The following is a 26,040-nucleotide window of genomic DNA, read 5'->3' on the forward strand; positions in this document are numbered from 1 at the left end:
AGAAACCACAGTGACATTACCAACTATAACCATAGTGCAACCACTATAGAAACCATAGTGGCATAGTACATACCAACTATAGAAACCATAGTGACATTACCAACTATAGAAACCATAGTGACATTACCAGCTATAGAAACCATAGTGACATTACCAACTATAGAAACCATAGTGACATTACCAACTATAGAAACCATAGTGACATTACCAACTATAGAAACCATAGTGACATTACCAACTATAGAAACCATAGTGACATTACCAGCTATAGAAACCATAGTGACATTACCAACTATAGAAACCATAGTGACATTACCAGCTATAGAAACCATAGTGACATTACCAGCTATAGAAACCATAGTGACATTACCAGCTATAGAAACCATAGTGGCATAACCAGCTATAGAAACCATTGTGACATTACCAGCTATAGAAACCATAGTGACATTACCAACTATAGAAACCATAGTGACATTACCAGCTATAGAAACCATAGTGACATTACCAACTATAGAAAACCATAGTGACATTACCAGCTATAGAAACCATAGTGACATTACCAGCTATAGAAACCATAGTGACATTACCATATACCACATTACCACTATAGAAACCATAGTGACATTACCAGCTATAGAAACCATAGTGTCATTACCAGCTATAGAAACCATAGTGACATTACCAGCTATAGAAACCATAGTGACATTACCAGCTATAGAAACCATAGTGACATTACCAGCTATAGAAACCATAGTGACATTACCAGCTATAGAAACCATAGTGACATTACCAGCTATAGAAACCATAGTGACATTACCAGCTATAGAAACCATAGTGACATTACCAACTATAGAAACCAGTGACATTAACTATAGAAACTAGTGACATTACCAACTATAGAAACCATAGTGACATTACCACTATAGAAACCATAGTGACATTACCAACTATAGAAACCATAGTGACATTACCAACTATAGCAACCATAGTGACATTACCAACTATAGCAACCACAGTGGCATTACCAACTAAAGAAACCATAGTGACATAACCAACTATAGAAACCATAGTGACATTACCAGCTATAGAAACCATAGTGACATTACCAACTATGAAAACCATAGTGACATTACCAACTATAGAAACCATAGTGACATTACCAACTATAGAAACCATAGTGACATTACCAACTATAGAAACCATAGTGGCATTACCAAACTATAGAAACCATAGTGACATTACCAACTATGAAAACCATAGTGGCATTACCAGCTATAGAAACCATAGTGACATTACCAGCTATAGAAACCATAGTGACATTACCAGCTATAGAAACCATAGTGCATACCAGCTATAGAACCATAGTGCATCCAGCTATAGAAACCATAGTGGCATTACCAGCTATAGAAACCATAGTGGCATTACCAGCTATAGAAACCATAGTGGCATTACCACTATAGAACCATAGTGCTACCAGCTATAGAAACCATAGTGACATTACCAACTATAGAAACCATAGTGACATTACCAGCTATAGAAACCATAGTGACATTACCAGCTATAGAAACCATAGTGTCATTACCAGCTATAGAAACCATAGTGACATTACCAGCTATAGAAACCATAGTGACATTACCAGCTATAGAAACCATAGTGACATTACCAACTATAGCAACCATAGTGACATTACCAACTATGGAAACCATAGTGTCATTACCAACTATAGAAACCATAGTGGCATTACCAGCTATAGAAACCATAGTGTCATTACCACTATAGAAACCATAGTGACATTACCAACTATGAAACCATAGTAGTGACATTACCAACTATAGAACCATAGTGACAACCACTATAGAAACCATAGTGTCATTACTAGCTATAGAAACCATAGTGACATTACCAGCTATAGAAACCATAGTAGCATTACCAGCTATAGAAACCATAGTGACATTACCAGCTATAGAAACCATAGTGACATTACCAGCTATAGAAACCACAGTGACATAACCAGCTATAGAAATCAAGAGGATCATGATGGACGAATGTTACAGCGTTCCTATAAAAGTTAATAACTTTCCTTCAAAATAATACAATAGAACAAATTGAGAAAATAACAATTCTTTAAACGTTATAAGCACAAACAGAAAGTTACATACACCTGGAATAAATGTTTCATGATTAGTCTCAATGTATTGCCTTCTTACGTTGTTTTTTATTATGCGAGCCTTCTTTAAAATATATAATGCTTTCCTATTGAAATTCAAGTTTAGGAAGAAATGTTCGTGAGACGTAGTCCAGGTAAAGCATTTGAACATTGATTCAGTCCAAGAGTACATTAAAATTTGCTCATATATCGGAAACAAAGCAGTTCTAATAGGAATCTGATTAGTTGGTCTTGATATGATAACAAATCCAACTGTGGTGAAATGTGTGTGAAATGTTCAAACTCGTTCTTTGTCCGCCAGAACGGGATGACCGTGAGAAAACGCGAGACGACACAGGAGGACGTGATAGCCAAAGTCTTTAACAGTCAAAATATTTTGCCACGGCAGTCACGTTGCAGATGGTGAACGTAACTGGACGTAGTAAAACGGATTTGGCGCAAAAAAAAATGACATTACATCAAAAACTATATTACAAATGGTCTGCAGTGGAACGGGCAGTGTAACGTTTTTTTACGTTTTGTTTGTGTTTTATCAAGGTTGATGCACGTTTTGCCATATTTTGCCCAGCTTTGTTACGGTTTCCACGGCAAGTCAAGGTGTATGATAGCCGTTACGTCGCAGACGATCAAGGCATTTCCCGAGTTTTAACATTTGCAAGCCCGACGCGCTACTGAGTATTGCCTCATAAAGCGTAGCAATGCTTAGCCTCATACATATTGGATACTTTTGTGGAAATATTTATTTTGGTAAAAGGCTAACAAATTTATCAAATCAATTCCACAAATATTCTTACAATAATCAGATTAGTTGAGAATCTAATTCTCGATCTTAGTTTTCAATAATGAGACTCAAAAAGTATTATAAGTGTATTTCGTAATTGGAAATGTAATATTAAGAATTATAGAAAAGAAGAAATAAGTAGTATTAAGGTCCTACGAAAGATAGATCAAATTGAAACATATAGAATATGGAAACAAATGAAGGGCTGCTTCTCTTATTGTAACGACAAACAGTGGTAAAATGTCAAAAACTTAGGTGGAAGAATAATACTTTGTCCTTAATATCTTGTTGTTTATGTTAGTTCTTTTTAAGATATTATTTAAGTGGTCTTGGTAAGATAGTTAGAAAGACTTTGTAGACTTCGTTGGGTAGTTATAGAATGGTAGGTAATAGTTGACCTGTTTTCCAGCTGTTGTAACTTAACTCATTAAATTGTATATATAAAAATACCCCTTTCTTGTAATACATTTTTTTGTAATTAAATACTTATGAAATAACATCTCTGGCAATAAATATTGTTCCATTTCTGATCATTTTTCTTCTCTAAAATCTATACCATGAACAAAAGCCTGCTTCAAAATGGCATCAGACGTCCATCCGTAGTAAACCTTGACGCACCTTGATTAGAGCTAGATTAAAACACAAGACGTAGAAATCCTCATTAGATCATAACGGGCAAAGAAAGAACGACGTGGTATCCGTTATAGACCGTAGCGTATCCTTAGCTTTCAGGAGCAAATGTTTCCCAATATCCACCGCCCGCAACGTAATCCGTACAAGAGCATACCAAATTAAACTCAGACGGAGAAATGGACATACTTCCACGGCGCACTACGTTGCAGGCAAACAAGGTTATCGTGACCGCCGGGAACATAGTGTACACCAAGCATAAGCAGCATTCGCATTGGTACTGTTACTCCCGTTATTTCCAAGGACCGTTTCTATACGTAATTTTCATGTTTTGCCATATTTTCGCTGCTAAAAATCAATGAATAGACAAAAAAGGAAATGAAAACCCATGTCAATTTCTCAATAATTATATATGATATGCTCAAGGTAATGTATTTTTCAAATATCATAAAAACATGGGTCCTCGATCAAAATGTCACTAATTTCATTCAGTGCTAATATGGGCCATATTTAAGGTAATGTATTTTTCAAATATCATAAAAACATGGGTCCTCGATCAAAATGTCCCCAATTTCATTCAGTGCTAATATGGGCCATATTTGACTTGCCGTAGACAAAAAACAATTCCAAATCAGCCATATGTGTTTTTGATGGTATATTTGGTTTATGTCTGTTTATTTTTTATGGTTTTCTCTAAATTTTGTGTTTAAGGAAATCAATATGGAATTTTTTAGAATTCCGGAATTTCGACCCGGAAGGGTCCCCTCTTATCATTTATTGCGACGAACGTTACTTCCGGTGTTTGGAAATCTATTCCAATTTACGACAGGGACCTCAAAGATATCCTTTAAATTTCACTTCATTGCTTTTATTTGATTTCTTAATTATTTAAACATTCAATATTATATGTAGAAAATTGTTCACATCTTAAAAAAAAACAAGTGGAATGTCGTGGCGTATCGGAAACGATTCTTCCAAAATTTCTGGTTTAGCGTTATTTGAATTAGCCTGGTGCTAAAATGACCAGAAATCCATAAACTTAATCTAAACTAGGTATCATTGTTTGACGACCATTTGAAGATGTGCAGGCAGTTCGTCTTCTCATGCCATAAGTCTGGTTGTCAACGTAAACACGTCCCTACACATTTTGTACAGAAACATATTGTCCGGACATCTCTTCGTAAACTTATGGGACATCATCAATAAAACCGCACTTGATGGTTTACTTTATGTTCTAATTACGCCATTCACAGTCATATACTGAAAGAAATAAGAAGACTGAGATTGTCTAGAGGGCGCTAATTTTCCATTTTTAAAATGTTAAGGGGGGCAGACAGCATGGACATTTTCTGTTTTTATTGACCGTAAAGTGTAGAAGATATATCTATCGACAGTTGTGTAATCGTTTTTATAATCAGATAGCTCTGTACAGCAACACTTTCTACCGCGATCTGAACATGTTTAACTTAATATCACTGGATTAATACCCGTTAATGTACGTATATGGGAAGACATCAATTATTAAAAAGAAGGAAACTGAGGCGATGTTTATCTAAACATTAATACCAATGCGAGTGTACACAATCGATTAGGTAACTTATTACGTTGGGAACACTAGATAGTTAATTGGCTGATTTTGCTGGACTCCCCATTAAAAGATGCTCCACCGCAGACAAAAAGTATTTTTTCACTATCAAAAACAGGAGCACAAGATTAAGTATTTTTCTTCAGTTACAAAAGTTTCTTTCTTTACACCGTTACCATCACTGAAAAGTTTAAGCTTTTAATTTGACTTCAAGTTAAAAATATGAAAAATAATTAATTGCATCCCGAAAAAAATCCATGGCACTATATCCTATATGGAATGAAGCACTGATTGCGCATGCACCAAAGGCAAAATAAATTATCTTTTATTATTTGTTGTGTTAATTAGTCATAAATTTACACAATTAAACGCCAATTATTGTTAAAATGATGAATATCATTTATGCTATGTCGGCGGTGGATCACTTGATTGTTATGAAATGAAAGTGAAAATATGGCAAATAAGCAAAATATGGCATCGATGTAACAAGTACCGGGACAGATACCTATCTGTATGCGGATGATACGAAAGCTTTTAGATCAATAAAAATGAAGAGAATTGTAAAACATTACAACAGGACATATATTCATTAAGCCAATGGTCAGATATTTGGAAACTTTGCTTCCACCCAGACAAATGTAAAATGATGCGAATGGGATATTCAAATACAACTAAATATGGATACAGACTGTACGAAAACACACATTCTTTAAAGTTTATTGACTCGGAGAAGGATATTGGTGTCACCATAGATGTATGTGAAAAGGTCAACAAAGCGAATTCAATGATCGGAGTATTGCAAAGGACAATGGAATATATGGACCAGCACAGTTTCAAATTTTTATACACGGCACTAGTTAGGCCTCATATTGAATGCTGTTCAAGCTTGGTGTCCGTATTTGAAAAGGCATGTTACAACAATAGAAAACGTTCAACATCGAGCAACAAAGCAAGTGCCAGGTCTCTCAGCTTTATCATATACAGAACGTTTGCGTAAACTCCAACTTCAAACGATAGTATACAGGCGGTCATGAGGGAATATGATTGAAATGTCAAAACAATTTCTGGAAAATAAGGAAGTCGCAGATTTGTTTCCAACCACCCAAGGATCAAGTACCCGTGGACATGATTTGAAAATTGTGCAAAGAACATTTAAGGCTGTGCGTGAGAGAACACTCGTTCATCCATAGAGTTGTGAATACTTGGAACAGTCTCCCATCAAATGTCGTTCACTCCAGACAATTAAACAATTTGAATACGAACTCGATTCACATTAGAAAAATCAGCCACAAAAGTATTTATACACTAGAGAAATAAATCCGTGAATTTCTAACAGCTGACTATTATAGGATTATAAAAAAATCCTGTATATGTTTACATGTATGTTGTCATAATAAATCTATGTACCTATGTATTTATATAAGTTTTGTTAGACTGAGTGGAACCCTTTTTATAGTGTTATCCCATTGAATCTTGCCGCTAATGTCATCTCCGCTATATACATGTGTGAATGTCTATGTTTCGGTAGGCTGCTTATCTCCATGTTAACTTGTAATATTGATTTCTTGGTCTCTCATCAAGGTGGCAGCAACATTAATGTTAATTTGAGCTCTGACAGGAAGGATATAAAAATTGTACCTCCTAACCCAATTAATAATAATCAACAACTAAATATTACATTTTTTACGTCCTTGACACAGCCACACATTTGGCCTAAAGATAAGCGTTTTCATCTGTGCGAAAGGTGTTGGGTATGTTACCTGGCGGCCGAGACGACAGATCATAGTCTGTAAGTGATAGACTAGTTTCTGTTCTTATTAAGCCGTTTATACACCTGATGATTTATCAATTGTTACCCTTTGATTAAGATGCTATGGTGACCTTGAAGAATCAAATGTTTACCAAGGTTTACAACCTAACAAAACAGTTTGCAATACTAGTATCAGATTGGTAAAACGCTGTGCTTACTTGATAAAGAATCTATTCTTGATATCAGATATGGATTAAGTTTTGAAATGATGAGTGTAATTGTGTATAATGTACAATCATTCCTCCTCGATAAAGGTAACTGGTGAAAACGGTGCTGGTTATATCACAAGATATCAACCTTTGTCCTACAAGTAAAATCGTCATTTCGTATAAGACAAAATATATACCAATAATCATGTTCGTGAGAGAAATGTATTTATATAATTTCTTCTTTGTTGTTCTTTGGTTTCGATTTTTTTGCTTTACATACATTGTACCGTGAGTATGTTTGTTATATTTGTCTTTGCTTTGTTTGTAATTCCTATTTTAAGTATTGTTTTTAACTTTATTTTTTCTCGGGGATGGGGATGGGAAGCGAAATAGAGTCCAAAATCAAATATGAAGTGTATAGTAGGATAAGTGGATAGTACGCTTCACATGTCAGATACAAATGGATATATGTTGGTGTTAATCTCAATGGACAGACAAATTTCTAATATATGACAAGACAACCTCGATTTTAAAGAAATTTAATTCATTTTTGTCCGAGTGAACAGCGAGCCCATGCCAACTCTGATTACTCATCCAACCAACGGGCCTTGAAGTTTTGCAACAACTACAAACAAACAGAAATAAAATTATCGTCAACGTTATCTATCGCATTAGATAAACATTGATCTAGATTGATGGGATATTGAATCCCTAGCTATGATAATAGAAATAAAACTAATTGAAAGAGGCTTCCCTCAAATTTAATGAACAATGAGAATATAATGACGTCATAATAACGACACTTCCAACATCAACTTTGAAACATGCGAATAGACGACGAGTTCGACAATGTTCATCGAGATTTATGTAACAGGATCAAACAGAATCTTCTCTCTTTTATACCTTCAATACCTTCACATATCTCTACGTTGTAATATTCAAGGTTACATTTCCATTTCAAATATATCATGCATATTTGGCAATGCTCATTACAATATAAGAAGAAATAAAAAAAACTGAAAACAACCACACCACAAATATTTATACATGGATACATTTACAATTTGCACTGACATCGACTCAATCACCACGCTTTCTTATATTATCATTATCAGTGTGTAATGATAATAAAACACGTGCGGCGATTCTGTTGTAAAGACAATCGATCAAGGGGAAAATCAGTTCGCGAAATATAAAAAATGTTGCTAAAGATTCTCGAGACTAAAACAGATTCATTTGCCTGAAAAACTAAAAATATTAGAAATATATTTTTATTCTGTTGAAGTTATGAGGGTATAATGATAATGGAGCCCGTGTAAATTTAAGGTAACCCCGGTTCCTAAATAATGTAAGAACCGTGAAGTAATCAGGGAATCGAATACATAATATAATAAGGAACTAGGAACTAGGAAAAAAATTCACGACGGTCCTTGAAGATCCATTCCCGCATATTTCCTTTCATATTTCCATGTTACATTTTTGTCTGAATTGAATGAATTACATATGTATAACCTTATTATATACTGTTTATACCAAATTTCAAAAGAACAATCAATTAATATAGTCTATGACATAATGTGATATAATTCTGCAAAAAAGTGATATTTATGCCATTTGATAACATATACTGATGGTTAAGGTATTTTTCGTCGTGTAAAAGTCAAGCTCATAAGTGGTAAAGAGTTGAATTGTGAGTAACGATTTTCAAACCGTTTTCTGTAAAAACATATTGCATAAAAATCACATGATACTTTAAAAATTATTTTAGTATCTAACTCATACACTTATACTACAAATACCGTCTCTTCTATTTTAGAATATTTTTATTTTTTAGAGTATTTTAAGTCTCTTGGACATGTTGTGTCTGACCTGCCATTTTTCACAGGTGACTGGGAATTAGTTGTATTGATTGTATAACTTACCTGTATCGCATGTTTGTCCTGTGTAATCATGAGAACAGTCACATTGACACGTGGTTGTATTAAACACACCATGTTGATTACAGTCAGTCGTTGTTTTACAGTCCTTGCACTCCTTGCCTGTAAACTGGGCCTTACAGTGACAGTTTCCTCCTGTTTGACGTTCGTTACAACTACAATGACAGGTCTGCTCGTCCAAAGGTGCCCCATTCAAACAATACTTGTTACATCTGCTGCTACACGTTTGACCTTGCGAAATTGAAGTAACATTATTTTGAAATTCACGTACTGCTTTGTATTGGGAAAAATTGTGATTAATAAAAAGACATATTTACACTAATTAATGTTATGTATTCAGTATGCATACGTATTCGATGAATGGTTGTTCTAACGCTTTGATCAATTACTGAAAGCTTTGCATAATACCATTTTACACGGATACTATCATCTATACAGACGGTTGGTTTTGTTATTTTTGTAGATCATACATCAAGCCATACAGTTGGGACCAAAGAAAAGTGGTCTGTCTCATTAACCAGGCACTCTTTAACAAACACGTTTAGGCAGGTTATACTGTACAATGACGTATTATATATTCATGGAGTTATAGTTTAAACGACACAGGTGATATAGTTTACATGACTCAAGTTTTCAGAATTACCGTAGAAGTGTGGGGGGCATTCGCATGCACACAGAGTTTTGTTCCATGTTCCTCCATGCTGACACGTCCCAGAACAAGACGACACTGGAGTAAAAACATTAAACATTCATTTACATTATAACACAAACATTCGTACCTACAATTTCTATTGTATTAGGCAATGTTCCTCAATGAATTACCTTTACATGGTATACATATAAAACAAGCTTCTGGGTTCTGTCCCTATGCTCCGACACTCCTTTATCTATACAAGTGTTAGTTGTTCCTCCTGCTTAGCGCTCTACATACAGCGTGGACGATTGGTGAATGGTTTGTCCGTTGTTAGTATAATATGACCGGGTGTGGTCGTCAGCGGCATAGTTCAATGAGATAGGACTGAAGAAATGGTGCCACTATAACAAGGAGAGTAAGACCCAACACAAATATACCGCAGCCTCCAACAACATACAGCATTCACACAATGCACGCGTTGGAGGCGGTCCTTAAATGGCACTGTCTGTTAATAGTATTATAAAAAATGAACCAAACTAAACATATAATACGTTACCAGATACAGGTACAGAGTATGCGTAGTGGATCCCCATCGTGTGGTTTGAGAGATGCTGGAACGCCTGGAATCAAATCCGTTACATAATTTATGTACGACATTTATCATAATACATTTAATCCAGTGTATCGTACTGACGATAATGTTTTATAGTATTGTCAAAAAAGGCTGAAATAAGTCAAGCTTATAAATGGACACACAAAGTGTCTAACCTTCTCATCTAGTTTTATTACAGTCTCCAAAGACACGCACGATTTTAACAAATAGAATACGTTACGATTACGAGTGTCATATAAGAAAGATAACACACTACAAACACGGGATGCTGGTTATGTAAACCTTCCCTGGCTGTCAATAGGACTTAAATATATCCAACCAACCAACCTAATCCATGGAAGAAATATTTTACAAGATAGAAAATGATTTCACAATAAAGGCTATATTTTCATATTTGGTATCACGAACAGGGACACCAAAGTACAATCGTGTATGATGTAATACAAAGACTACTTACCTTGATGATAGCCGGTGATGTGATTGGACCCTCGGTATACAGGTATTGACGGTAAAATAAGAAATACCAGAACGTATCATCAAATTCCACTGGATTAGCTCTGTCGTCAAATATCCAGCTACTAGGCACGTAACTGGCCAGGATAGGGAGGTTATCTTTGCTCCATATCTCTGAGGAAATTACAGGAGCATCACATAGACTCATTTAAGTTTTTAACCCTGTGTATCTTTTTTTCTATCTTTTTCTTTTATTTCTTTCTACATTGCGGAGACGAAAAGAAGGATTTGGATAAAATGAAATATTTGGCTTTAAAACCAAGGTTCCCATAGAAAGAGTAATATCCTTGATAATTCCGGAACTTTCTCACTCTTCGACACCTTATAAGATTCCCAGCAAGGTTTTCTTTTTTTCCTTCTTTTGCTTACATCTTAAGAACATTTATGTAATTAATCAGTTGTTAGTTACCCACAAATGTTTGATGTGTTTTGGTGTATTCCACCCAGAACTGAATGTGGTAGGCCCCAGTCGGCAGGACTGCTATGGTCGTCCGCTCACCTGAAAACCATTAAAAGAAATGAATGATTCGCAAATGGTAAATAGAAATTTTGTCTTCAACCGCTAAATTCTGAATGTGTTTATGATCATATCATCCTTTATCTGTTATCTGAATGTAACGACTGGTTCGTTCGTTGTCAATACAATATAACCGGGTTGCGTATGCTGTCAGGTGTCATCGGTTGTATACTTCAATGGGATGGCACTCTGAATAGGCCAATAGTATCACTATCACTCGGAAACATGAATATATCGCAGCACATTAAGACATCGAACCCCGCAAAGCTATTAATGTACAGGAGACCGTCCTTAAATGATTAGCAATTAATGGGGCAGTAAGCATGATCAACCAACCAACCAATTGTTTAGCCTACCTTTTGCGAGGACATCAGTAAATTCTCCGATGTAATAGTGACAAGTAGAGTTGTCCCCTCCACAAACACCACATGCATCGAAAACCTTGCCACCATCAAGATCTCCTGCACAGTCGAATTTCTGGTTTTAAAAACAGACCGAAATTAAAAAGCTAGTTAAGCGTCAAAGCTATTTAAACTACCTAGCACAATATGTCTGTCACAAACAGGGGAAATACAGTTGCTTCTGCAATTCATCTGCTGTGAGACATATGTTCGAAATTTTAGTCTTCGTTTAGTTGAATATGACAGGCATTGCATTTTTCTCGTTACACGTCCAAATTAAACACGCTATGTGACTTACGAAACAGAAGCCTTGAAGACAGCGACCATGTACGCCTGACCTTCTCGGCCAATTATTCTTATCCCATAAACTCTCAGTCGTAATATCACACGGTGTACCGTCCGGCATCGGTCCAAACCTGGTGAAAGCAGGGGGCTTATATCCGGTAATGGGGTCACAATGAACCTCGCACTGGCCAAGAACTGCGATTTACAAAAGTCAGAAGCATGCAATGTATTGTTTAAGTTAGGATGAGAGTACGGGTAACTGATCGATATAATATCATTCTGACAAAACTAATCGCTGTCACAAATGTAATGCCGGGCGAAATCAATACACATGGTTTAGGGTAACCTTGTGCACATTTGCTATTTTTAATAAAAAAGATAATATATTGTTTATTGCAAGTAATATACCTTATTTAAATAATTAAGATTTTGTTGATTTGACAAAAGTTCTCACGTGCTTCGTTGTTGTATATACCCCCGGTGGTTAGGTGGCGGGACCCGTTTATGTGTCCGGCTGCGATCAGACGAGCACACGTCTCTGAGGCTCTTTGTGTTATCAGAGTTTGTTTGTCCTCACTATCATCGCTACACGGCTGGAACGACAAAGACACGTTAATGATATGTCTATCATAAAGGTTACTTAGATTGTATGTATCCATTTTCCATTAACTATAAATCTGACATCACTTAGAGAGGGTCGACACACTACTAAGTTAACCCGATTCTGCGAAAAAGTTAACCCAAACACTTTTAAATACAAATGCAGATTGAAATCGGACAATTTTTTAGCTATCATGGATTTCTCATTGGGAAATTTAAACCTAAAAGCTATTACTTGCCATATGAAATCGCCACGATTTTGCGCTCATTAATCGTTCTTTGCAATTAGATATTTAATTAGATATTTCAGTAACTTAATGATGAAAATTGGTAATACAGAATAGTTCGGCTAGTCCCTACCATTGTTCTGCACATCGATGCCTGATAAGAATTTCCCTCGCACGGTGCGTGGTTCTTCGGACTGGATAAATGTAAAATAAACCTTATTGAAAAAAAACTTTATCAAATCTACAATTTAGGTTATTACGATGGTGTCGTCCGATTACATGTACAGATAAAAGTTGTATTTGAGGACAAATCATTCTATACATATATGTATGGTAAATCACTTTATATTCACGTTCTCACTAATTTCAATATATTCGCGAACGAGTACAATTATTCTCAAAACATTCCATTTCGTATTTGACCTCTCTGGAAAAACTACGCGAACATTTGTATCTTCTGAAAATAAAGGGGTTTACCGTATATATCTATAGGAATAGCGTTTGTTAAATTATAGGTGGAAGTCATCAAAAAATTTGAATCATACATCAGAAATAAACTACGATAATTGAATAATTTAATTTTCGAATGAGCTATTAAAAATGTTAAATGCTAAAATCCGAATAAATTGAGACGGCCTTCGAACAAATATGCGTGTTGGTCAGGGTTAAGTTCTATCCTTTCCTGTACATGTTGTAACTAACATCTGTCTTAATCTAGCCTTTACTTTTGTCTAACGAATGAGATCTACAGAACGTATCTAAGAGTAAGACACGTACGTTGGATTAGTACAGCTACGTGTCCGGTACATCAGTCCTGTACCACAGGTCCGTGAGCATGGTCCCCAGCCGGTCCAGTCTGTCCAGCCTCCGGCCCTGACCGTCAGGTTATACTCTCTAGCGTGCGCCCATGTGCTGCACGCATTTTTAAAACATATCTGAAATTTAAAAAAAAACAAACATTTTCTAGTTGGAAACTTCACTCTCAGACTTCTGTCTGACTGTATGACAAAAATCATTTAATGTCGGTCATGCTTGTATGAAAAAACTTTTCATATTGATTTCTAATTTATCATTAATAAGCGATTGAAGGTTGAACAACATTTTGGAAGCCCAAAAACAAACTAGTAGCCGTAATGTATACATTTAATTTGAAATTAGTCAAGTCGGCATATAAATATCGCTCAGGGAATCAAATGATCTTTATAGTCAGGTGGTCTTTGTATACAGGTTCAGTTGTGTTGAAAGTGGTCATTAGGGGCCCTCGAAATGTAGTCTTCATACATATATGACACAAAGGAAGATTTTACTGCAAATCAAACTAGACACGAATCACAATTCATAAACGCCCTCTTGGCTAATCATTCCGTATTATTTCCGTGTTTGGACACGAAACATTCCAAATAATCTGAATTCGTCTAACTCAATATTAATTATTTTTATCGTTTATACTATTGGGTTAAAGATCGTAAGATTTGAACTTCGGAGTACATGGAAAATTAAGATACTGCATTACTATTATATATGACCATGGGGTTTCCAAGATACCAACTGTGTCCTTGTGTGCTTAGCCATTGATTACTATATAGACATTACGATAAGTTAATGTTAAGATGTACTAACCTTGCCATCGCCACAGTATTGGCCGGCGATATTGTTGTTATGTTTGAACATACGACCGTACAATGGACCGGCATTCATGTCTATGCAGGTGAATTTCTGGCACACCTAAATATACCAATGATAAGACATTGTAAACATATATATTAAGACAGACAAGGATCACACTATCAAAAAGATTCAACTCCAGTTTACCTTACCCTCCTTTAGCCAAATCTAACCAACTGTAATTACGTCGATAAAAGAAAGAAAAACGGAATCAGCATGAGTGAAAATTGCATATCAAAGTATGCAAAGTACATCATCACATGAATATACAAATAAAAAACAAAAGGAATAAGGCGTCAGTTGTTAGTAACTTACATTTAAATCCGGATAGTTTCTAATATGGCGTCAGTTTTTAATACCTTACATTTAAATTGGGATACTTTCTAATATGGCGTCAGTTTTGAATAACTTACATTTAAATTGGGATACTTTCTGAACCGAAATCCAGGTCCGTGTAGTATCTCACAAACCTCGTCAGGGGTATAACGCTGACCTTGTGTATAGAGGGTGTAAACATGTCGTTAAATGTGAATTAGAAAAGATTGGTGTATTTACCAACATTAAAACATGTCGTTAAATGTGAATTAGAAAAGATTGGTGTATTACCAACATTAACAGATGTGAGTCAAAGAAATGTCAATGATATGTAATACAGGATCCTTACAGACGTATGTCTGTAGGATACGAGCTATTTCGAACAGTAAATATGAGGCAAGAAGGTAATCCTTACTGTAATTAAACAAGGCAGTTTGCCCCTTAATCAAGATATACATACAACAAACAAGATTAAATGACATAGGATTCATAATAGAAAGTAAAATAAGACCAAAAAGGAGAGAGACATTATGATAAAGTTGAACACAATAAACCCTTCGAAGGCGGAATCTAGCTTGATTAGCAACATTTAAACACACACAGACTGTTGCTTTCTTTATCTTGATATAGCTGTTTTCTCAGAGGGAAATGACATACATGGGTGTTCATACACTAAAATTACCCAATAATTTCTCGTTGAAGTGGACAGACTGAAGTGCTGTAGTGACATTGGTTGACGGAACATCCTCTCTCCATAAACAGGAAGCGCGTCCCGAACTGTAACATAACAAAACGGTCCTATATCATCGAAGCCCCAAAGGTACACGTAGGAAACATGCCCTTATCCTGAATTGCAATATAACAGATTCTAAGACTCACTCCTAAATTGATATTATGAACGATAGGAATATTTCCCGCGAATATCAAATCATGTGGTACTACCCAGACCTTGCCAGTTATGATCATACATGTACTTCAATGATATTACTAGAATTTTTAAATAAATAAGTCCCGCCATTTTGAACATGTATCACAAAATCACGCTATTTGCGTCCTTCACATTGGAAGCTATATCCCACTATCTGTAAACGACTTTCACACTCAAACGAGAATCAGCCTTTTTGTTGACACTATGACGTCACACCGCAATGTAATCATGGAATACAGCATCATATTGCATGATATAAACCAATATTACATCCGTATGATAGACATGTTTTTATTGCTTTAACCTAAGCTTAGTTGCATTAGCAGACAAGGTGGATCTAAAGGGTTCGCGACAGTATAAACTTACTTTAGGAAGGTGTCCATATCCCTTTTATTGCACGAGCTCCAGCCTGCTCCATACGATCCCATAACTCCTACATCTGGTGCCTTGCAGCCCCTGTCCACATCGTGGTACATTCCAACCCTAGAGGATGACACATTTGAAAAAGGAAATCTTATTTTAGGATATATACATATATATATAGCATTTCAGCATTTCATTAAAAATAGTATCGGTATTTATCCCTTTTAAACGTCTTTCATTTATTTCCGGAATGGATTCGCACCAATGTATTCTTATAAGGTCGCGAACTGATAAGCTCTTCAGATTATAAAACTTATTGACCTGTCACCAATAATAACAAACTCAAACTGATATAAAATGACTAGGGACACACGTCTGAGTTGTGGATTAAATTCCCATTATTAAGCTTACTATGGCAATGTTTGAGAAGCCTAAAAAAGTGACCAACATCACGTGGATATCGATATGTCCAGTCTCTATATTCTTTTTTTGAAAATCTTCTTAAACTTACGCATGACCAAGTTCATGAGCTGTTGCGATATAAGTGATGATATCCCGGCTACTTTCAAAACCACATCTGTAGATAGGGTGACATATCCTGGACTGGTATGATACGCCAAGTAAACTGGTGCCGTGATGCCTGAAACCACATGGGGCATAACTATATCTATGTAACACCAATGCACTGTTTATTTTTGATGTAGTTGTACATTATTTTTTTAATCATATGCGCTAATTTCATTAATGGTTTCCATTGATTCTTATGTACATCTGTGCTTGTTTAATAAAAACAATATCATCAAGATGATAACAGATTACCGTATATTTCCATAATCTGCCGAAATGTATTGTCTCTGGCCATTTTCTTTAGCCTTTAAATAATGCGGCTTTCGTAAAATGGATTGCTATCACACTAGATTGATACAGACCCAGTGTGCATGAACACGTGGTCGTGGGGGAGATGTTGTGTACCCGTACAGAAGCTACTCAGCAGACCGCTAAACTTGTCACCGGACACTCTGTACCAACTCTGTAATAAATTCAGGTATAATTCTGTACCAACTGTGTAATAAATTCATTTATATATTTTTAATGTTTTATGTTCATGACAGTAGAACATAGAAATGCATTAGTTGTTATAAAGCCGATCAAGGATACAAGTAGTCCAATATGTAAATAACTGGGATATTCAAAGGTATAGATATGTGTAAGTTATCCCTAAATTCTGCTAATAGAAATAGAAACGAATTCTTAAAGAATTGAAGTTGCTTACGGGGTTAGTTTCAAAGAAGTTGATATATTTTATCTGAATAGTTATATTATAACCAAGCATGTCAGATCGAGACCATTCCATTTGTGCCTGAAACAAAACAAACGGAGCAAGATAAATATTTGACTATTATTCGTTGATATTTACATTCACCGTATAGCGATAAAACATCAATTATATATTAAGTATTTTGATTTCACAAATTGAAACTGTTTAACTCAGTGACCAAGCAATATACATATGCACTGTAGCATATGCAATCTGCATGTAATTGCACACTTTATTTCATTCATTCGTAGCATGGTTTTCTGCAATTGCCGTTTTGTAAATATAACACTAAATTACGAATGCACTAATTGAAGCTTTATCATATGCGTTTCAAACTTTAACATAACACTAACAATAGTATAAAATCTAGTCTAACGCTCTAACAAAGTTTTCAGGGTCAAAATATTGATCAAATAATGTCAGTTGATAAATATTATCTTATTTGTACACAATTATTTATACCCATTTCAGAATGAACTTGAATAGAATTTGCATGTTATGGATATGTAACACAAAAATCTTATTGTTATCAGTCTGAATGTTGTGTTAAATCTCTAAAACATAAAACTCAAGTACTCAAGTAAGTTTTTACAATTCAATATAATTAATTTTTCTTTGTTTTCATATCAAATCTGGTTTTCTGATTGGCCAATATTTTTTTGCATACCACAATGAAAAAAAAATCCGAGAATGGCGCGAAACCCCGACGTTATCGTGACGTCACAAAAGAGATATTGACGTTGCGTATTGATTCGGAAAAAAACGATCCCTTGAAAAACCACTATAATGTTACATTTAAACATACTTCATTTTATCAAATAGAGTATAAACTTAATAATAAGTATTGATGTCACTATTTTTTTAAATTTTATCGGGGTATGATAGAAAAATTGTTTGCAAACTTTTGTGAGAATACGCTACGCGGATTCACACAGTTTGCAAACAATTTTTTATCATACCCCGATAAAATTTAAAAATATTGACATCAATGCTTTACTGATACCATGAAATTCCGTGACAGCAATAACTCTACATATTTCGCTGTGTTTATAATTACAATAGTTAATACACTCGTTTTCTCTAATTAACTTCGTTTACAATACTGACCATGCTGTACTTCAGCATTAACAACTCCAGCCGTTTAGCGGTGTCGTTTGTACCAAACAACTGGGTGAAGGGAGCGTCAGTGAACACAGCACTCTCGATCGTGATGTCATGGGAGGGTACCGACCTCCGGTGGACAGCTGAAGACTGTATTGGTTGATATCCTTCTACTGTCGTGTCTGTATTTTATGAGACATGAAACTGAAATCGTGTTTATACAATAGATTTTGGAGATTGGAGAGTCAAAAAGCAGAATATCAATGCAAGTTTTTTTTTAATATAACAAGCGCCAATTCACAAATCCCTATCAACAAATACAGCATGTTTAACTTGCTATACCTCCCATGATTCAATCTGGTCTCGCGTAGAATAATGCTTTAAAGTGTAGAAAATATACGGACATTTGTGTAATGTGTTTCCTTATTAATAGATCTCCATACAGTATGTAGCAACGTCTCGTTCTCGTAAACGCATGTGTACCTTTTCAATGCCATAACAAACACAATACAACATGTTAAGTCACGTGCGGTACCCGGACGGTTTGGATGATGGCTGGCGATCCGCCAATAGTGATCAAGACCAAGAGCGTTGACACAAGAGGAAGAAGAGAAACAGACGCTAATTCAAGGGCAAAAGTAAGTTAGCGTCAAGGAGAAATAAATAACAGGTTATTCTTATCCTTTGTTATAGGCCATAACCAGGGCATGTTGACTCCAGAAAATCTTACTCTTGGGATTGAAGCACAATTTGTCATATGCGTTGAGCTGAGAAATGGTTAATTGACATCTGAAATTGCTAAAGATCAAGGGTCAATAGGAACGGAAACAGTATATGTATTACGTACCTCTCTCAAATCTCCTGTGTTCCGCAGTGTTGGGTTTACGGGAGATTAGTATGGTCCCGACTTGGTTGCGTCGTTTCTGTACAGATCGGGAGTGTCCCGGAACAGTGTCGATTCTATATATGTGTGTTGGGGTTGTTATCAGTCCGTTCTAGTAAGAGAACACGTGGAGGTATATATCATATTGATATACAACAATGTCAGTCTACCTCCGTGAATATTTTTACATCTGTATATTTTGTATACTGTTGGTCATTTACAATTTCATAGAAGTGGGAGTTGTATCGTGTACATATTATTCAAGGATAATTCCTCTGTATCCTTATGATAAAACAATAAACATCAATGATACCGAGGACACGACCAAACGACAGTTAAAATAACCCTGTATCAGGACACGACCAAACGACAGTTAAAATAACCCTGTATCAGGACACGACCAAACGACAGTTAATATAACCCTGTATCAGGACACGACCAAACGACAGTTAATATAACCCTGTATCAGGACACGATCAAACGACAGTTAAAATAACCCTGTATCAGGACACTACCAAACGACAGTTAATATAACCCTGTATCAGGACACGACCAAACAACAGTTAATATAACCCTGTATCAGGACACGACCAAACGACAGTTACAATAACCCTTATCAGGACACGATCAAAACATATGTGACCACTTTTACATCCATGGTAATACACAAAGCACAAGGCTTATCTAAGCTAGATAAAGGCTTGTTGATTGTTGATTGACTTATCTCTTTTATTAGGTGTCTTTTCATTTTCAACACTATACATAATTTCTAATTTTGAAATAAATATAAACTTAAATATTTCGCAAATTATCTATGTGTATGGTGCAAGTTTTCGCTTCAACGTCCTATATATTATTTTTAAGGGAAACTTTTAACACTGATATTTATCCTGATAAATCGGTGCTTATAGAAAATGTTCCCTGTATTATACTCACTAAACCGTTGCAGTGTGAAAAAGCCGCTGTTCCATTATGTGACGTCACATTTCCGATGAAGAAGCAGTCTGGTTTTTCGCCGGTCCATTCCACCTCATTCTCGCCCTTTGTGATAAACACCTTGGCCAGTGGGTGTAGAGGGGACGACACGGGTCTAGTCCTTATGTACAAATCATCTCCGAAAGCTGGTACCATCAGTTCAACATCCTCTTGGTCCATAGCGCGTTTGTGCAAAGTCTCTAAATCAAGGTCATTTCTAGCGAAAAGTAAATAAAATGGTAAGAATTGACAGCAGTTTCAACTACGTTTCTTAAGTGTGGGTTGATTAATTTTATAGGACTTCGTGTACTGACGTCGTGAGTTTGATGTATATCATTTATATGCCTATAATTGTAAATACCTCATAACTGGTAATATAAATGTATCCGAGTCAAACTCTTCACGAGTTTTAACATATAACACGACAACGTTGAGATTTAGTGGTTTTAAATTTTCACGATCTGTCTTTCAGTGTCTATGTGACACGATCATTTCCCATTGCTTCGAGGATCAATTTTCACGATCTGTCTTTCAGAGTCTATTTGATTCAATCATTTCCCATTGCTTAATTGCTTAAAATACCCATTTCTATATTGTATGATATCTAGTTAACTATAACATTAGTTTGTGTATTATCAGTTATGTACTGAAGTCACCTAATTATAGTAAGATCACTTGACTACAACATCGGTCAACATTAGCATAGATGTATACAAAATGATATTTATAAAATTGACAAAATGTTACTTACTCCTTGCCATGAACGTCCTGTACCGTGCTTAAGCAGAAGTCAGTGTATCCAGCTATAATTAGATAATTAGGAGACGTTATTACTGGTAGTGACGAGTTAGGGATTTTGGTAATAGATAGCTTTTATTAGAGAAACTACTTTTAGACTACATAAATAGAAAAAACCTCAGAGTAGACTTTCATAAGATAATCTTTACTCGTAACGGTGATTTCTAAGCAACAACACATTCGAGATGTCCTAAGTGATTTAGATATTGAAAATAAAAGAAGCAATTTAAATTAACACAATTGCATGCATATATTGGTCAATATACTCCTGAAACTTATTTTTTCTCGTGCATCAATGCAAATTTCTAGCGGGAAATATAGAAATGAATAACATTTACCGTCTTTCAACCTCAATGAAGTAATATGTGGTTCCAGTGGGTGTCCGAAGCACATGGTAGCCTACGAATACAGAATCAAACGTGAACATATTTTCACCAGTAATATTTCATCATGACTTATGTCAAGACTTTAACTTTCTTACCATATTTCTTGACAATTAAATCGTCAGTGGCGTAGGAAGATGAAACGTCATGGGGGTCAAAGGTCCTCAATATTTTGTAAACCCAATCCCCCGCCACACCTACAGGAGGAGATTAATTCAACTCCCAACCATATAATACATGCTTAATGTACATTTTTCATATATCACTAAATTTAATCCTTGTACACATTTATAGACAGTGGGGTCGGTAAAAGGAAATTAACGAATACGCAAATTGGCCAAATTAGCGTGTGAGCGTCGAAGGCGCGAGATTTTGGTGTTTTATAAGGGGTCTGAGGGTGACCCCCGGGATGAGTTTTATGTATTTTGATGATTTTGCGATCGCCCGAAAGCGCGAGATTTTGGTGTTAGGGGGGTCCGGGGGTCTCCCCGGGGAAAAAATTGCGATTTAGAATGGCTTAGATGAGTTTTACGATGCATTTGATGAATTTGCGAGCGCCCAAAGGCGCGAGAATTTGGTGTTAGGGGGGTCCGGGGGTCTCCCCCGGGAAAAAAATTACGATTTAGAATGGCTGAGATGAGTTTTACGATAAAGTTTAATGAATATAAAGCGTTCTTAACATGGTAATTTTTCGATTTAAAGCTACCTGCATTTAGAAATGATAATTGTGTCGTCATAACATTATGCAACCCTACTCGATCTGAATATACCGGCTTCACACCATCGGCACATTGTTGTGTAACATAAAAAAAGAATTAATTGTCTCGCTAAGACATAAACAAATTGATCTTTTAAGAGACATTTTTTTAAATAGTACATAGAATCCCTTGATGGACATTTTTAGTCTAGTTTGTGTGTATTGAATTTTTACTATTTAAGGTTTGACATTATGTGCTTGAACGTTTTAGGAAATGCGCCGCGCAGCGGAAAATTTTCTAGAATGAAGTACGAAAAATGTGCAGGAGGACCCTTTTTTCTTTCAAATGAGCATTTTTAGAAAATTTCAGTCGGCGAAAATGGGGGGACAAAAAGACATGTTTGCCCCCCCGGGGGGGGGGGGGGGGGGGGAAGACATGCACCCCTCCCCCCTGCCCCCCCCCCCCCTTCCTACGCCCCTATCGTACTCCCTCATGTTCACTTAAATTGTGACTATCTGAGTGTCTGGTGAGGGTTGTGTGTATTTTTTTTAAACGTGCGCTATATATGAAGCTACATTTATAGTGTCATCTGACTGAAACATACACTAAATGTAAGTACTTAGTGTCTAAGTCCTTGAAGGAAAGAGTTGTCACTGAGTAGTAGTCTTTGTTGAAAAGTTAATTTTGAAAGATCTCGTTTAAAGTAGACTACAAAGAACAATATTCTAATGTATTTCAATCATGGAGAATGAGAATGTTGTGGAAATTTGGTGTAATTTGTATCATTGAAAATCATCACATTATCGATAGACATTCTAAATTTATAAACATGCCCCATCCCCAAACACATACACCTATCCCCCGAATAACCATACTATCACGCACGAAACGCATTACATGCAATATAGGACAAGCAGATTTTCATGATATACAGTTTACTATTAAAACCTATGAAAATGTAATACACCATGATCACATAAAATCTAAATAAAGTAAAAGACTGTCGTGTAGACAGCTTCTCAATCTACCTGTAGGATTAGACACACAATCCAGACCTGGACATTTTGTACGGCTGCCATGTTCCAACCGGCTGGTCACTGATCACTGTCGTATAGCATGGACATGGATTTCAAAAAAAAATCTCAAACAGATGACTATCTAATACAGACGTACATACATTTGCACAAAATGAAATGTAGGTCAGTGAGAAAAAGCATAGTTTTCAGTGGAATCTTAAGACCTCTTATCTTTAGTACGAATGAATATAGCTGTAAATTGCATAACTATAGTACATTGTACTGATGTCACCTGCATGACTGATAAGGGAACAACAGGACACGGATTTTACGCACTTATGTTATGTACTTTTACACCTGTTAGAATTTTATATCAATATCTGCTGTCGACAATAAGCTTACATTATGTACTTTTACACTTGTAAAATTTTCCTTAATATCTGCTGTCGACAATAAGCTTACATTATGTACTTTTACACTTGTTGAAAATTTATATAAATAACTGCTGTCGACAATAAGCTTACATTATGTACTTTTACACTTGTAAAATTTATATAAATATCTGCTGTCGACAATAAGCTTACATTATGTACTTTTACACTTGTTGAAATTTTATATAAATAACTGCTGTCGACAATAAGCTTACATTATGTACTTTTACACTTGTTAAAATTTATATAAATAACTGCTGTCGACAATAAGCTTACATTATGTACTTTTGCACTTGTTAAAATTTATATAAATAACTGCTGTCGACAATAAGCTTACATTATGTACTTTTACACTTGTTAAAATTTATATAAATAACTGCTGTCGACAATAAGCTTACATTATGTACTTTTACACTTGTTAAAATTTTATATAAATAACTGCTGTCGACAATAAGCTTACATTATGTACTTTTACACTTGTTAAAATTTATATAAATAACTGCTGTCGACAATAAGCTTACATTATGTACTTTTACACTTGTTAAAATTTATATAAATAACTGCTGTCGACAATAAGCTTACATTATGTACTTTTACACTTGTTAAAATTTATATAAATATCTGCTGTCGACAATAAGCTTACATTAGACTTTATTGACATAATACGCTAGCACTTGCAATGAGCAGCAATAAGCTTAACAGCGAGTAATTATCACATGTATCTACTGTTTATGGAGGGGGCGATATATAGCTATAACTAGAGTGTGGATGCTATTATAGCTATAACTAGAGTATGGAGGGGGTATAAGGGCTCTAACACAGCGAGTATTACTAATTATCTACTGATATGGAGGGGGGATATATAGCTATAACTAGAGTTGGAGGGCTATATATAGCTATAACTAGAGTATGGAGGGGCATATATATAGCTATAACTAGAGTGTGGAGGGGGCTATATATAGCTATAATAGAGTGTGGAGGGGGCTATATATAGCTATAACTAGAGTGTGGGGGCTATATAAGCTATAACTAGAGTGTGGAGGGGCTATATATAGCTATAACTAGAGTGTGGAGGGGGCTATATATAGCTATAACTAGAGTGTGGAGGGGGCTATATATAGCTATAACTAGAGTGTGGAGGGGGCTATATATAGCTATAACTAGAGTGTGGAGGGGGCTATATATAGCTATAACTAGAGTGTGGAGGGGGCTATATATAGCTATAACTAGAGTGTGGAGGGGGCTATATATAGCTATAACTAGAGTGTGGAGGGGGCTATATATAGCTATAACTAGAGTGTGGAGGAGGGGGCTATATATAGCTATAACTAGAGTGTGGAGGGGGCTATATATAGCTATAACTAGAGTGTGGAGGGGGCTATATATAGCTATAACTAGAGTGTGGAGGGGGCTATATATAGCTATAACTAGAGTGTGGAGGGGGCTATATATAGCTATAACTAGAGTGTGGAGGGGGCTATATATAGCTATAACTAGAGTGTGGAGGGGGCTATATATAGCTATAACTAGAGTGTGGAGGGGGCTATATATAGCTATAACTAGAGTGTGGAGGGGCTATATATAGCTATAACTAGAGTGTGGAGGGGGCTATATATAGCTATAACTAGAGTGTGGAGGGGGCTATATATAGCTATAACTAGAGTGTGGAGGGGCTATATATAGCTATAACTAGAGTGTGGAGGGGGCTATATATATAGCTATAACAAGAGTGTGGAGGGGGCTATATATAGCTATAACTAGAGTGTGGAGGGGCTATATATAGCTATAACTAGAGTGTGGAGGGGCTATATATAGCAATAATCTCTCAGAGTGTGGAGGGTCATCGAACTAGCACACCCTGGAAGCTAGCACACCCTTGACTCGGATATTAGCGTTTAACAATCAGATTTGAGGTGGGCGGGACTTGTTTCCGATCACGCCTATCATATGCTAGGTGACGTAACTAGAGTGTGGACAAAGCTAGTTTATCACGCCCATCTCCGTTGGCTACTCAGACTAGTTAGTATGGATCGTAAACTGTTACCGAACATATCGTCATGTTTATCTTGTAACTAGAGCTTGTGATAAATGTAATGGGGGTCAGATAGACAATACCTTTTACATGTACGTACAGTTGTTATGTATATATTTAGGCTACCTGTAAGTGGTTAACGTCTCGGAATTTCAACAATATTTATATATAAATTTAGAAGAATGCTAACGTTAGTGGTATAAATGTTGAAATAGCGAGAAATCATAGCGGAATCAAATTTTAACCTGCGGTTTGAATAGAAGCAAAACAAAACGGACATGGAAT

General features: G+C 35.8%; 1 protein-coding gene across 2 annotated transcripts; it reads right to left on the reverse strand.

The window, feature by feature from the left end:
• Positions 1-7,647: 7,647 nt before the first annotated feature.
• LOC138307692 (A disintegrin and metalloproteinase with thrombospondin motifs 15-like) lies at positions 7,648-23,552 on the reverse strand. 2 transcript variants are annotated; one of them, XM_069248527.1, is made up of 24 exons: positions 23,305-23,546; positions 21,534-21,594; positions 21,149-21,200; positions 20,359-20,614; positions 19,387-19,534; positions 18,546-18,721; positions 17,394-17,480; positions 17,050-17,150; positions 16,632-16,760; positions 16,124-16,240; positions 15,512-15,606; positions 14,928-15,007; positions 14,470-14,574; positions 13,627-13,784; positions 12,983-13,043; positions 12,477-12,615; positions 12,036-12,217; positions 11,693-11,813; positions 11,229-11,318; positions 10,764-10,933; positions 10,250-10,313; positions 9,703-9,786; positions 9,045-9,290; positions 7,648-7,747 (listed from the first exon to the last, which is right to left on the reverse strand). In XM_069248527.1, the coding sequence occupies exons 1-24, from the start codon at positions 23,353-23,355 to the stop codon at positions 7,713-7,715; spliced, it is 2,808 nt and encodes a 935-aa protein (XP_069104628.1). In that variant the 5' UTR covers positions 23,356-23,546; the 3' UTR covers positions 7,648-7,712. The 2 variants fall into 2 exon arrangements, with proteins under 2 accessions (XP_069104628.1, XP_069104629.1); XM_069248528.1 differs by lacking the exon at positions 7,648-7,747 and having other exon boundaries at positions 9,111-9,290; positions 11,233-11,318; positions 23,305-23,552.
• Positions 23,553-26,040: the final 2,488 nt, after the last annotated feature.

Source organism: Argopecten irradians, chromosome 14, assembly GCF_041381155.1.
Source record: "Argopecten irradians isolate NY chromosome 14, Ai_NY, whole genome shotgun sequence".
Taxonomy (NCBI): domain Eukaryota; kingdom Metazoa; phylum Mollusca; class Bivalvia; order Pectinida; family Pectinidae; genus Argopecten; species Argopecten irradians.